This window comes from Nyctereutes procyonoides, unplaced genomic scaffold (assembly GCF_905146905.1).
Source record: "Nyctereutes procyonoides isolate TBG_1078 unplaced genomic scaffold, NYPRO_anot_genome, whole genome shotgun sequence".
NCBI classification, from domain to species: domain Eukaryota; kingdom Metazoa; phylum Chordata; class Mammalia; order Carnivora; family Canidae; genus Nyctereutes; species Nyctereutes procyonoides.
Window position 1 is genome coordinate 63,196,122 of NW_026575046.1, and position 16,291 is coordinate 63,212,412.

Sequence of the window (16,291 nt, forward strand, 5' to 3'; positions counted from 1 at the left end):
AAAAAAAAGAAGGGTGTGTTATTTTCAAATAAATTATAAGAGAGTATAGAATTCTGTTATAAATGACTAATCTTCATTATACTGTGCTTGCATACAATTTCCACATGTACCTGTAGCCATTATAGTATCTTCTCTCCCTTGGGTGAAAATCACGATTCGTTGCCTCTTCTGGTTCACCTTTGGCAGAGCTTGTGTCTTTCTGGCTATCTCTTTAATGTCTTCAGTCTATTAATAGAGAGGAGGGAAAAGTTTTCATAACTAGTACAAGAAAGCAAAACTTAGATTAAGGATTTAGCTTGTCATGTTCAAAATATGAGAAATATGTACCCCCTATTATAAGTTATTATTTAAAAATTTTAACCATATGCAAAAATAAATAGTACAATAGCCTCCAAGAGACCACCATCAAGTTGCAACAATTTTAAATTTATGATAAATTTTATTTCATCTACAGTCTCACCCATTCGCCTTTCATATTATTTTGAAACAAATCCCAGATACAATATAATATTATCTGTGAATGTTTTATTATGTACCTCTGAAAGGTAATGACTTACACATAACCGCATAACTACTGTAGTTAAAAAAAATTAACAATAATTTCTTATTATCAGCAAATAGCCAACTTTCAATTTCTAACTAAAGAGAGATTTGTAAAAAAAAAAAAAGGAATACTTAATTATTTTAGAGGTTTAGAGAATTATGCTGACAATGGAAATAATGTTACTAAACTGCCAAATTTTTCCAAGTTCTAAAATGAGAGAAAGAGATGCTGTTTCCTACAGACTTTATTTTATTTAAAAAAGATAAGGGAAAAAAAATAAAAAAGATAAAGGTAGGGACGCCTGGGTAGCTCAGTGGTTGAGCATCTGCCTTTGGTTCAGGGCGTGATCCTGGAGACCTGGATTGAGTCCCACATTGGGCTCCCTGTGGGGAGCCTGCTTCTCCCTCTGCCTGTGTCTCTGCCTCTCTTTCTCTGTGTTTCTCATGAATACGTAAATAAAATCTTAAAAAAAAAAAAAGATTAAAGGTAAAAAAAATCCAAACTAATTCTAGGAACTTGATACTACTTGTCAGATCATATAGAACATGAAGTTTACATCATAATCATAAATGTTCTGACTTGAAATCTAATTCTTGAGCTATTATCAGTAGGGTTTTTAGAATCATCTTTTCAACTATTTTAGATAATTTAAAAATCCATGTCTGAATTCAGTGGGCCTCTAATCCATCCATAGTTTGGGCTTTACTGGTAGTCTATCACTGTGTAGTTTTAAAGAGTTATGGAGAGAGTAACACATACCAGAGGAGAAATATATCTGAGTGGTATCAAGATGTTTAATTAGAACAGAGGTAGACAAATCATAATGGTTACAAAGAACATCAGAAACTATGATATTTTTAAAGGTATGAAAATCTTTAGTGAAATATTTGTATGCTGTTTGTTCACTACATACTTAAGAAATTCCAGATGATAAATGAAGCTAAGCTTCTACTATACCTAACATGATGATTCTAGACAACCGTTGTTTCTGAAAAGAATAGCCATGTGTGGTAAGACAATGCTGCTGACCTTTCAAACATGCTGAGTATTTCACTTTGTGTTGTTCATTTTAGAACAAAACTAAGCCTGATAATACGAGAAAAGAAATCTTTAGGGAAAAACTATTAGAAATGACTAGTAACAGCTGAAAGGACCCCCCAAAAAAAGAAAATTAAAATTAAAAGAAGTCACATAATGATGATACTTTCATTCTCTCAAATAAACATATATATTAAATTAAAATGACTGACATATATTTTCCCAATTTCTTTACCACACTTAAGTTTCACAACTGTCAGCATTTTGCTTATGATTGAGTACAGTTCCTATTTAATAAAGATAAAGGGGTAAACCCCAGAAACACATTCATTTTATCAACTTGGGAACAGAATACCATTGCATGTAGTGGATATTTTAAAAATAGAGGTCTTTCTTCAATGTGTTATAAGGAATTATTTAAGAATGAAAATTCATGGTTGTCTTTTACCAAGCCAGTGGAAAGATATATTTTTTTAATGGGAGTTTTGGTAATCTAATCAAAGAAAACTTTCTTCTTCTTCTTCTTTTTTTTTTTAAAGATCATTTATTTATTCATGAGACACACACACACACACACACACACACACACACACACACACGGGGGGGGCAGAGACACAGGCAGAGGGAAAAGCAGGCTCCAAGCAGTGAGCCCGATGCAGGACTCGATCCCGAGACTCCAGGATTATGCCCTGGACTGAAGTCAGGTGCTAAACCTCTGAGCCCCGGAGGCATCCCTCAAAGAAACCTATCTTATCTCTCAAATGAAATCTTACAAAAATGGCAATTCAAGATTGAAATAAACTTCTCAAATATAAAACACAAATCTTTACAGAATGGTTAAGCTTTATTCTAGTTGTATCCATATCCACAGTTCATACAAAACTCCTTTGTCACTCGGGGATCACTGTCAGTGAACACCAAATTTAAATTTCTTACTATGTCTTTGAGAAGCCATTGCTTTGGCCTCAATAGTTGATCCCCATCTAGTATGGAATCTTTTCTTAAAACCTCCATTTTGTCTTCTCAAAGTTAGATATTTCTAGTTCTGCTGCTACCTCCATCTCTCTGTAGACTCTTCTTCCTTATACTTGGGCTAACACTTAACAGAATTATGAATTACAGGAGACTTGAGAGTGTGACACACCTGGATTTCTGCTATTTGAGGAGGTAAATAAACCTTTGTGAGGGTCCATTTTCTTATCTACAAAACTAAGAAAATAATTATGTTGAAAGACATTTGGGGATGCCTGGGAGAACAGTCATTTGAGTGTCTAACTCTTAGTTTCTTTTTTCTTTTTTTCTTAGTTTCAGCTCAGGTTGTGATCTCAGGGTCATGGGATTGAGCCCTGCCTCAGGCTCCATGCTCTGAGTGGAGTCTGCTTTAAAGACTCTCTCCCTTCCGTGCGCGCGCTCTCTCTCTCTCAAATAAATATTTTGAAAAAATGACATTGGGAAAGAAATATGCCAAAATTAGTGGGCAAAAGTTTGAAGAGAATTCGGATATTTGCATAGTCTCAAAGTATCTCCTCCAAGATACTTCTCATTACAGATTAGTAGGTGAAATGAGGTATTTTCATAGTCCTCAAATATCGCCCCCAAGATATTTATTAAATACAATAAGAAAGCAATAACATTACAAAAAATAAGCTGGCATACACCACCTTCACCCAGTGATGAAAGTTAACATCATCAACATTAAGGCATGGGATGTCATCTATGTCCCTGATATGATACACTAGAAGAGCAAATCACTTATGTGGTATTTCTGGCAAAAATGCATAACCTCAACTTAAATAACAGAAAATATCTGAAAAAGTCAAATTGAGGGGCATCCTATAAAATGATTGACAAATATTCTTTTTTTTTTTTTTAAAAGATTTACTTATTTATTTCAAACAGAGGGAGCTGGAGAGGGAGAAGCAGGCTCCCTGCAGAGCAGGGAGTCCAATGCGGGGCTCAACTCTGAGATCACAACGCTAGTCAAAGGCAGATGAATAACTGACTAAACCACCCAGGTGCCCTGACAAGTACTCTTCAAAAGGATCAAGATCATGAACAAGGAAAGAATAAGAAACTGTTACAGATAGGAAGAAACTAAGGAGACATAACAGATAAATGCAATTTGTTTTCCTGGATTAGATTCTGGATCAGAAAAAGGAAATTAAGGAGAAATTGGTGAAATCAGAATAAAAACTGTAGTTTAGTTACTGGTATCATACTAATGCTAATTTCTTTGTTTGGATAATTATACCTTTATTTGTGTAAAATGTTACATTAGGGAAGGCTGAGTGTACTATTTTTGCTCATTTTCTTAGTGTAAAATTATTTCAAAATAAAAAGTTGAACATAATTGTTGTGAAGAGAGAAGGTAAGTGAAAGAGCTTAATGCAATATTTAGCACATGCTAAACAGTTAATAAATATTAATTTCTTTCCTCTAATGACCATCATTTTAATACTCTCCAAAACTGTTATATCCTGAGGTTGCCCCCAAATCTCTAAAAAGGGCCTCAAAAAAAAAAAAAAAAAAAAAAAAAAAAAAAAAGGGCCTCAAGAGTTTTGTGTATTGGGAATTCAATTATGGTATCTAATAAGGGAGGAGAGAAAGGAAAAGGGGGGAGGAGTAGAAGAAAGCTCATACAATTTAGCTATGAGCCATGTATGTAACTCTAAAGTGCTCACTAAACTTAATTTCTATAGGTGGTGGGTATTATTACCATATACTTATTCTGTAGGTGAATAAACTGAGTCACAGAGAGGTTAAGAAGCTTCCTAAGATCATAAAGATACTAAGTGCTAGTGCCAGGCAGGGCTAGCACCCATAGAGTCTGACTCCAGAAATTACACTCTTAACGGATATTCCATGCTATCTGCAGATTGTACTGCTTTTTTGAATTCCGGCAGTGTGCTTTCTGTTATCACAAAACTATAGCATGTTGAACTGAAATAATTTTTCTGCCACATGCACAAATCATTGCTGATCTTGTATTTAAGTTTGCTCCCCGCCCCCCTTAATTATTCTGGCTTGTATATTACCCCAGTGATTCTCAATTTTTGACTTCCAAGATATTTCTCATTTCCAAGGTCATTTGGAAATCAAATCTCCTCCTCCAAATGTTAGGATGTGAGAAAGAAATAAGTGTAGTTTATAAAGAGTACGAGACTTAAAGAGCTGGCTCTGGTTCTGGCTCCAGATGTATTAGCTATGTGTGACCTTGAACAAGTCATGGAGCCTATTTTTTATCTGTTGAACTGATAAGGCATAACATGCTAACTCCCAAAAGGTTTGTGTGAGTATTAAATGCATTAATGATATGTTGGAAAGGTTTTATCAACTGTGAAGCATTTTATAAATGTTAAATTATGCTTTTATTGTCACTGGTGATCACACACCTTAAATTTAGCATTGTCTTCCAAATTAAAGAATACACTCTCTTCATTCCATTTTTAACAAGCTGATGATACAAATGTTAATACTGTTATAATCTACCTATTTCTATGGAATACCAATTGTGGTGTTCCCACACATTGCCTCACTTAACCATATCACATTCTTTTGTTTTCCAAATAGAAACTCCTGTAATTATGGTGTTCACATGACGTGTCAGTCCCCAGTCTTATCTCCTACCACCTCCTCCTCACTTACTTCATTCCAGTCACATTGGCCTTTTGTCAGTTCTTGGAGTTCACAGTACATTACGCTCTTTCTCCTTTGGGGGCCTGTGTACTCTTGTTTTCTCTGTTTGAAATTTGTTTCCCTGTTGTTTGTTTTGCTTTTTTCTGTCAATGCTAGATATCCATATTTTTCAAGTTTTACTTTCCTCAGAGAGTCATTACATGACTATTGTATTTAAAACATAGAAACCTCTCCCACATTCTCTTTCACAGTATATTTTCTGGTCATTTCTGTCTTGTTTCAGGGTCTATCAAAGTGTCAGGTACAGAGTTAGTGCTTAGTAAATATTTACTGAATGAATAAATGATTAAATGAAGAGATTTAAAAGATGACCTTTCTCTTTCTGTTAACCTACTCTTTTAAAAAAAACGGTCTTCTTTTGGGACTCGGTCACCTAGAAAAGCAGCATTGTATTCTCTTAGACAGCAGGACCTAACATAGTGTCTTATTTCCAGAAACTCTGGGTGATCATTCATTGTATTCTTTGTATTTGTGAGGAACACAAGAACCTTAGAAAAATCTCAGAGACTACTTTGGGAATCAATATCTCCTGAATACTCTGTGGACTTTCTATCCAGTGTTGATCAATGGAATTTTTGTGATGATGGATATGTTCTATATATGCATAGTCCAATATGGTAGTCCCTAGCTACACAGACTACAGAGTACACTTGAAATGTGCCCACTGAGATTTAGGAACTGAGTTTTAAATTTTATTTAATTTTAATTAATTTTAATTTAAATAGTCGTATGTGGCTAATGGATGCCATACTGGATAGCACAATTCAATACTTTCCTGTCTCAGTGGTATGAGATGATAGAGTCATCAATGGTCAGAGAAAGATTTCAAGTCCAGGATCCTCTGGTTAGAGTCAGGGGCTGTGGGGGAAAGTTGGGAAAAGGACTGCTTTGTTTCCTCGATGGTCAGAAGTAATATATCTTAGAGATCTAAAATAAAATTAAAATTCGTTGCTTGGAGTAAAACTGAATAAATGACCCAGTAGAGAAGGTCTGAATTATCTTCATCATTTGGCAGAGTCCATTGCACAAAGAATATACAAAGTATATTATATTTAGGTTTATGGAGATATTTTCTTTATTTAATAAATCAATTTTCAATACAGCTTTTTAAAAGGTTTCATAATGAAACATTTTTAAGTAACCTTATTTTTATTTAGGTTCTAAAAATACAAGCCTTTAATCGGTTCAGTTCAAGATAAAGTTGATTTAAAAACACACTGCAGTCTGAACTGATTTTACAGAATAATAAAAGGCCTCATGAAACTTTTTACCTCAAGAATTGTCATTTTAAATTCTTAGCAGGTCTGTCATTTAAATCAGGCACTATGCAATTTTCTATTATATATATATATATATATATATATCCTCTCCTGCTTTGTGCTCTGCCCAGCTCCAGTTTTTATCTCATTCTCCAGTGCCCTCCTAAGCTGCCTCTTCTTACTGAAAATTGCCCAATTCATTTTAAAGATTAAAGATTTTTTTTTAAAAGAAAGATTATCTAAAATTTGCAGAGAAGCTAACCAGAATATCATAAACAATGCCACTGAAGATATTTCCTGATGAATAAACACTGGTATTTTTAGAGGCATTTGGACTGGTCTGTTAACAGACATATCACTAGTGGCAATACTCAGTGGCTTTGGGAACTGATTGGGATTTATAATAGAAAATGAGGGTAGGACAGCAGAGCTGGTGGAAAGAAAAAAAATGCTCACCTTTCTTTTTAATCTTCTCATTTCTTTCCTCATTCATGCCCCAATTTAGAGGCAAAATTAAGGTTGAGAGGGATAAAATACAGATTTTGTCTAGTTTGTCACAGTAGATCTGAGAGCATTAACACATTTCTATAGGTATTAAACCATTAAGATAAAGTGATTTATTCTTGTTTGATTATTTAAAAACACCAAATTTAAACTTAGGCTTTCCTATTACCGTCTAATGGGCTAAGGAAAAAAAGTTAATGACCTTTTAAAATCATTGAATTCCTCTAGATAACATTCCATATATGGATTAATAAAAATATTCTACTCACGGCTCTTATATATACTTCAATGCTTGTAGTATTTTAGGGAATTCACGAAGGGACACATCAAGACATGGTATGCTTTACCTAATCTAACATATCACTGTCAGCATCACCAAGAGTAGTTTTGCTATGTTAGAATGTAATAAGACATACTATTATAAATATCATCACTTTGTTTATATGCTGTAATCAATTATGGCAGATTTATGGTTAAAAAAAATCTAGAATCAGTAAATAAGAACTAATGGATAGGTTAATATGGTGCCACTTAGTAGAAAATAGAAAAAGTAGTTTGTTGCTAAGACTGAATTTAAACCAAGCATATTCAAAGCATGTAGCTCAAGTGGGCAATAAAAGTATGAATTAGGTTTAATAAACTATTTAAAAATTATTATCTGCAGGTACTACAGAATCATGATCATTTGTTATGCAACATGGCTATAAATTTACATTTTACTAGCTTTTATCTATGGAAAATATTGATGTAACAAAAGAGAATATCAATTGTTAATATTAAAACTTAACATTAGTGAAATTTTAAGACATGACTGAAAACATTTACTTATATTTTCATGATCAAACATTTAATGTTTAAATTGAATATTACCCCGAGTATATCTACTTGTGAATACCAAATGCCAGTTTGGGAAATTACAAAGTGAAACTTAAATTAGATAAAAAAAAAATACTTGGAAATCTTTATTCTTTCTACATGTGACTCAACCCTGTATTTATAAGAATATATTAAAACCAAAAAAGAAAACTCCCAAGAAGCTATCATAGTTCTAATAATCAAGTATTTTGAGGCAAGCTTTCCTGCCTGATATGTTTTTTTCATAGGATCTAGCTTTTTTCATAGAATACTTATAACACAAGCTATTGTCTTCCTCCAAGAAGAGGAAGCTTTATATCTGGTTGTCAAGTCCTATGACATGGGTAACATGCACATGTATTACTTTGTTGCTCGATAATGAATCTGTCTTTAGTACATTTAAATAATAGTTCCATCACAAATTCATACAACACTTTTCTCTAAAGAGTTCAAAGTTAGCTTACTGATATATCTAATCAATGCTCACAGATTCTCTAGATGGTAGACAATACTGAGCAGGTAAGTAAAGAAAGAATTTCTATATTCCAGCTCTACTCAGTTTAATTTTTAAAAATTACTACCATGCAACATTGCAAGTTGCTGTACAGAACACAGCATTCTCCATAGTTCTGCCTCAATAAATATGATGCTTATAAAACTTATAAACTCAGTTTATGAATTCTGTGTCAGTTACCTGGGCTCAGATTAGAGTCAGTGTTTTCTAACAATCAACTAGAAGATGGATATTACATAGATAAAATCATGGTCTTGTCTGTTGTCCTAATTTTGCCAACAACAACCACATGGAGTTTTGAATCTTGACAACTAATACTTCCACTAGGAAAACAGAATTAGGACTTGGAAACAAAGCCAATTATTGATATTTGGTTTCAGAAGATTTATATATGTTTCATGCTATCCAAAAAAAAAAAAAGAAGAGAGATAGAGATGAAAAAAAAAGATTAAAATAGGAAGTTTATATGAGCAGGATTTAGATTAATCAGTTCATAACAACTGTTAAGTACAACCTTTTGGAAATTAATTTGCATAATGATAATCTACATGTGGTAGGGGTGAAATTATTTAAATGACATTATATTTCACTATTTAGTCTTGCTCCACCACTGCTTTAGCAGTGAATCCTTATGAAATGTAATACAGCTAATGAGGTAGCTTTTTAACTGAACAAACTGACAGGCCCCATATCTGCAGAGGCAGCTTGAAACCGTGCCCAACCTCTTGGCTTCCCAAGAGGCTTTTCAAAATTCAATAAATAACATCTGTAGGCGATGTTGGGTGCAGACCTAGCAGAGTGCGTCATAACACTGTGCTGGCAGAACAAAGAAACCATGACGACTGCCAAGTTTCCATGGCAACTGCTGCGAGGCTCTGAGAGTATAATAGCACATCAATCACTGTCCAAAAGAACTTCATTATCAGCTAGAAAAAACCTTTAGGATCTGTTTAGTGTGCAATTGTGGGTTAACTCACCTCAAAGCCTTGCTCTCTAGCAAAAGTGGCAGCTTCCTGAAATAAAAAAAAAGAACAGTTAATTATAAAGTGCTAGGTAATGAAGAAATAATCCATTTTGAAACTCATTCAAACAGTCTTCTTTTTACACAATTATCTCAATATACCCACATAGTTCAATTTTTATTCTTACACTAAAAAAGATTTTTTTCCCTTGGCATGAAAAAAAGGCAGCATAATGTCAACACACTTCACAAGTTGGAATAAAGAAGATGTAGTGCATGTTTTTACTGTAGCTGTCACAGTGAGTGCAGGTGTTTTGACCTCAGCAAAGAAAGACAATCATTTGAAACCTAAGGAACATACTGGTGGTTGTGTTTTTAATTGAAACAATACCTTTCAGAAAGCTCTTCTGCAGAGAAGAATGTCTGCTAATAAATGTATAGAGTCAGAAAATCACCATTTTGCAATCCCTAATGAAATTTATTCAGGCAAGGATCATCAATGGATGCTAAATTTATTAGGTGAAAGGATGATGGGAAGCTGGGCATTTCATGGAATCAAAATATCAGAGATTATATGCCGGTCACAAGGAGCAAAGTATAACTTTATAATGGAAGGATCAAGCTGTCATCACCTATAACCCAGTGATCGATCTATCAGTTTTCATCATTAATACTGGAATCACCAAATATTCTGTGCCTTCCATTATGATACAATATAAAGGACACACACCATCTATAGAGTTTTCTGACCACATTTTTAACATTAATTAATTAAAACTTTAATTCAATAGCTGGCAGTTTACAGAAAATATAGAGGATAGGAGAACAAGTTAAATGGTACAATGAGAAAATAAATGGACAAATCCATAAAGTAGGACATTCTACAGGACAAACAGCTTGGTCTCTTCAATAAATCAATGTCATGATAACTTGGGGAAGGGAAAAATGACGAAGAGCAATGTACAGACCTTAACTGAATCCTGTTTTTAACAAACCATCTAAGAAAGACATCATTTTGGAACAATCAGATAAATTTGATTAAGAAACAGGATTGAGATAACATTAGGAATTAGTAATTTGATAAGGTAAATGTTCTTAATTTTAGAAGCTTCTTCTGAAGTATTTAGGGATAAAATGGCATGATAATGTAATTTACTTTAGAATACTCAAAAAATTAAAGTGAAGTAAAAATAGCAAAATGTTACCAACTATTAAATCTAGATGTATTTTATCACTGAAATTTTCAAGATATTGTCATATCATTTGCCTGTTAGCACTGTCTTTATTGATGCACATTTTAAATTTGTATTTTGTTGCTTTTTTTTTCCAACCTAAGTGTTTCATGGAGGTAAAAATTGTGCCACTTTTTGGGATATTTGCTATTCTCCCATTTTTTTCTTTCTCACTGAGGTTGTTCAGAATTACATAGTCAGATTTGGGGGATATTTTCCTAAAAAAAAAAAATCTAGATGCATTTAGTATTTCTATTTTGTCTGTCTGTGTGAAAACTTTTTTTTTTTAATTTTTGTATGAAAACTTTTATAGCACATGATCTTCCTCCTCCCCAATTTCTCTTTTATATAGATGACAGTGTAACAGAAGATGAACATTAAAGAATAGTTAACATTTTAATTTTTATTTTGTTTTTAAAAGATTTTATCTATTTATTTTAGAGATAGAGTGTGTGTGTGTGAGAGCAGGGAAGGGCAGAGGGAGAGAGAATCTCAAGCAGACTCCACCCTGAGTGTGGAATCTGACATGGGGCTGGATCTCATGACCCTGAGATCATGAACTGACTTGAAATTAAGAGTCAGACTCTTAAACAACTGAGCTGCCCAGGCACCCCTAGTTAAAAACTTTAAATTCACAATGTTTTTCTAGGTTCCTAAATATCTTAAGGGCACAATCTGATGAACATTACCATATCTACTAATGCTCTTAAAACAGACTATCAAATGATAAAAAACACATCTGTGTAACCAGATCCTTTCCCTTTTTGTACTTTCTGCTTATATTTTAATTTTAGGACTGATACAGAAAATAGAAGCAATAATACTTTTCAACTAAACTTCCCTCTCGAAAATGAAAAAAAAATACTGCAGACAACTGTCAAGAGCCTCTACATCTTAACTTACATTCCTCCAAAATTATCTTTGCCAAGAGATATTAATAGAAGGATGGGATTTGAGCCTGAGTAGTGAGCAGATCCAACTCAACTGAAACGACTGCCGCACCAAACCATGTAAGGCAGAAAGTAAGTCAGTGTCTCCAGCACAAATTTGGGTACTATCTACGTGTTAAGGAAAACACTGGGGAAAGAAGTATGTATGTGCTTATGGTCCGATATATTAATGACATATAGATTTAAAGACCCCTTGTGAGAGGGCTTGAAAAAGTCAAAATGGATGATTACAGCTAACCCCTGAAGTTAATAGAAAGAGATAAGCTAAAAGTACAATTCCTTAGGCTGTTCACTAGCAAACGTTGATAGAGTTAGCCTTGGTGATACAGATTAATGAAAAAACGGAGTTATGATCTTAATAATTGGTGTATGCAAGGTTGGCCTTTTATTTTTTTTTTAAGACTTTATTTATTCATGAGAGACACACAGAGAGAGGCAGAGACACAGGCAGAGGAAGAAGCAGGCTCCATGCAGGGAGCCTGACATGGGACTCCATCCTGGGTCTCCAGGATCACACCTTGGGCTGAAGGTGGCGCTAAACCGCTAGGCCACCCGGGCTGCCCAACGTTGGCCTCTTTGACAATTTACTTATAATAGAACTTCGTACACCATATAGTCAATAATACTTGCTGGCCTGGATTTTAAGGAAAAGGGTAAGTCTCAAAAGATATCAATGTAATATTTTCCCAAGCTGTCCAACCCAAGAATTGATCAAGCTAATCCTTATATCAAAAAGATAACTGATGGGGTGCCTAGAAGGCTCAGTCGGTTGAGTGTCTGCCTTTGGCTTGGGTCATGATGTCAGAGTCCTGCGATCCAGCCGCATGTCGGGCTTCCTGCTTGGTGGAGAGTCTGCTTCTCTTTGCTCCCATCCCCCATGCTCATGCGTGCTCTCTCTCCCTCTCTCTTAAATAAATAAATAAATAAATAAATAAATAAATAAATAAATAAATAAATAAATGAAATCCTTTAAAAAAAGATAACTGAAAAGCTCTGCTAGCTTATTTATATAGAGCTTCATCAGAGGCAAGAAAGAAGCCCAGAGAACTATAAGACAAAATTAATATGAAGAATCTGTATGATGAAAACTCACACTAAGACATAAAAACTCAAAATTCAACATACAGTAGTTAAAATGCTTTTTTAAGGTCCAGTTATGCTCACACAGATATAAGAAGCAATTAACTTTGATGTGTTATGGTACAGTGGAATGGACTAATTGCAAGAAGACACATATATAAATGTCAGATCATTATTCTTTAAGGAAACCAGGACCTAGGACACTTGCACATCTGTAAACTATTTGAAGCACCAATATATTTCTGATTGAGGAAGGACATGCTGAAGAAAAGTCAACCCAATTTTTTATCTTAGCGCCCCCTCATACAGGTTTGCAGAGCTGTGCCCTATCATTGAAAAGCTAAGATCTTATCTCCTGACTTCCTCCCACCTTCTTTTGATCTTGAGCTGGTGCCCCCAGTCACTCCATTAGAGAAGGCAGCTGGCTCACATCACTGTAGACTTTCCCACAGCTAACCTCTGATCTGAAGGTGTTTGTAGATACAATGATGAAACAACATTTATTTTTCCCTCCCAGCAAAACAAATAACACAACAACATAGGGGGACAGTTTGACCTAGTAAGAATTTTAGCCAGAATTTTAGTCCTCAGATTCACTGCATGGAGGGACAGAAAGAAAAGGCATTAGGTCTGAAAGTAGGGAAGCAAAAAGGGGTATAGACGGTTGGCAGAAGAGTAAGGCAGGTTCCAAATATCAGGGTTAATTCCAAGTGAACTGATAATACTAAATTGAAAAGGACTTTTTAGTGTGTCTTTGCAGTAAAAGTGAGAAAAGAAAACAAGCACGTCCCCATCTGTGCTGCCCCAGGGCGCCACGTACTGAGCTCACAAATCTAATGAAGCAGTCAGGTTAAAATCCAACCGCAGAGTGGATGTGACGTGTGGAGAACAGCTAGGGTTAGAATAGAGAAGCAGGGCGGTTCCTAATGCAGGTGATTATCCATGTGATAATCATTATATTTACAGGCTTTCCATTTTAGATCTGACATCAAAAATCACAAAGGAGGAGGGATTAAGGAAATAAACAACCGACAGAGGCTTTCCTGCTCCCCTGAGAGTGTAGCACTTTCATTCATGCATGACAAGCAACAAAAGCAAAACCAAACAGGCCAGGAAAGAGTATTTCTGAGAAGGCTGGATTTCACATTAACACTTCTTTCCATTTTGATAACTTTCACTATTATTCAGTTTCCTAGACAGGTCACATTTTCAGAATTAGTTCCCATTGTTGTCTGTGCTCTAATACAGTATCATTTTTGGTTTACAATGAATGATACTCACATAATATGTCTTTTACAACAGCAAAGTCATTTTTTCCTTCCTGGAATTGAGTGTTGTGAATAAAATGACATATAATTAAAGTCTCAGACTCTCATCTATTTAGGATTTGCAGTAGGCTTGCTGCTTCATCGGCCAGGCTAAAAGAGTGCTAGTGAAACAACCACCAAATATGGGTTTTAAGGTTTAAAAAAAAAAAAAAAGAAGCTGAAATTCATGGTTAATGAAAACTATGGAATACTTACATTATGAGCTATTTAAAGGGATTAGCAAGCCACTATTAGAAAGCACAATCCTCAGATTATACAGAAAGGAAGGAGAAACTTGGGTGCATGTTTGTTTATCAAAGAGCTATTTCCTTTTTATTCAATTGAAGAGAAAGCTGGGTTTTGTTTTTGCAGTTTGTCTGATAATACTGCAGTTTTAATTTATAAAGTAGAATGATCTATAAACAATATTAAACTAAAATCATAAGTTGTCCATATTCTTATTTTAATTCCAATTGTTTTTTTACTAGTTATATAGAAATACAGATGATTTCTGTATATTGACTTTGTACCCTCTGACTTTGTGAAATTTACTTTTTAGTTGTACGAACTATTATTTAGCTTCTGTTAAGAAAGATAGGTTTCTATGGTCCTATTAAACATATCATGAAGTTATTTTGAGAAGTTAGCAAATGGCTTTAAAAACAAAATTTACCTCTCTTTTGCCCTTGCCCTTGCACTTCCTGCTCTGTACCTGAAGTCACTGAACCCAGCTAGAACCATTACCTGCTTGCTAATGTTACCACTATTTTTGATCTCAGATATGAGGGGTCCTGGTATAGGTTGAAACTTCACGGAATGAAACAAAAAAGGAGAAAATCCAACTCAGGACCAAAGAAAGGTAACTTCTGACTGTCTACAGAAAGTAAACCATCCATCCCAAATAAACTACTTTGTTGCTCCAAAGCACGGGAGAAGAAGAAAATTCCAAGGGGACAGGAGGGGGATGCTGATGGTTCTTACTCAAGTCACAGGAGTTCAGAGATTTGGGAAAAGCCAAGGGTAAACGGAGCCACCAAACCAGTTATGTTTTTACTTTGTTATCTCTCCATTCAACATGTTATCTCTGCATTCTCCTACATATAGTTAAGGCTAACAGATACTATCAACCTAGAGGTGTGTCACTATGATATATATTGCAGACCTCACAATGGTATTAGACTTTGATTCCATAATATTTGAAACAATGCTGTAAATCCTAAATGGTATGGTGTAGGTGAGAGCCTAAGAATGTTATCTGTCTTTCTATAAATAAAATTCACATATTTGTATACATATTTAGATGCATAATGCTCTCTTCGAATGGCCTTAAGTTTAAGATAGTACTGGTCAGTGGGCCAAATGGAAAGAGTACAGGGGTGGGGGCATCTGGCTGGCTTAGTCAGTGGAACCTAGGTTCTTGATCTTGGGGTGTGAGTTTGAGCCCCACATTGGGTGTAGAGATTACTTAAAAAAAAAAAAGGAAATCTTAAAAAAAATAAAAAGAGTACAGTGTTTAGACTCAGAAAACCTACACTAAGGGTGCAGTATTTTTTTTCTTTTTGAAGATTTTAATTATTTATTCATGAGAGACACAGAAAGAGAAAGGCAGAGACATAGGCAGAGGGAGAAGTAGGCTTAACTGCTATGTCTCTGCCTCTCTCTCTGTGTGTCTCATGAATAAATAAATCTTAAAAACAAAAAATAAAAACAAAAATCCTCACAGAAATCAAATCAAAGTGTGGTCAGCACATCAATCTTAGGGTGAGCAAAGATACATACTTTCAAAATGGTTTTGCATAACTGATTATGGTTAACCATTTCTTCTACACAGATAACTGGGATATACTATTTTTCACATAAGATTTGTTTTTTGGCATCAGGTTTAGTTTCAATTTACAAAGTCTTTCATTATTCTTTTTTTTTTAAAGGGTTTTATTTATTTATTCATGAGGACAGAAAGAGAGAGGCAGAGACATAGGCAGAGGGAGAAGCAAGCTCCATGCAAGAAGCCCGATGTGGGACTTAATCCTGGATCTCCAGGATCACACCTCAAGCCGAAGGCAGATGCCCAACTGCTGAGTCACCCAGGCATCCCTGTCTTTCATTATTCTGAAGCAATGATTACCTTACTGAGAATAGAGTATGATATTTAAGTAGTGCCAGATCCTCAGGTGAGAAAAATATTTCTGAGTCAAAGTCTAATACTATTATAAGGTCTGCAACAGCTGTAGCAGTGATACACTTATAAGTCATGCTGATATTTAATAAAAAACTACCTGCTGTTTATTTCTTTTCATACAATATATCATAAAGACTTATGTTGCTTAAGCTTTTAAATATTTCCTCATGCT

General features: G+C 34.6%; 1 protein-coding gene across 3 annotated transcripts in view; it reads right to left on the bottom strand.

Annotated features, from left to right (window-relative positions):
• The window catches only part of ADK (adenosine kinase), a 494,505-nt gene that overhangs the window by 86,515 nt on the left and 391,699 nt on the right, over positions 1–16,291 (bottom strand). For all 3 annotated transcript variants that reach the window (XM_055325527.1, XM_055325525.1, XM_055325526.1), the window contains 2 exons: positions 9,388–9,423; positions 111–225 (listed from right to left, as the gene is read on the bottom strand). In XM_055325527.1, coding sequence (XP_055181502.1) covers positions 111–225; positions 9,388–9,423 — 151 coding nt within the window. The remainder of the gene's footprint in view (positions 1–110; positions 226–9,387; positions 9,424–16,291) is intronic.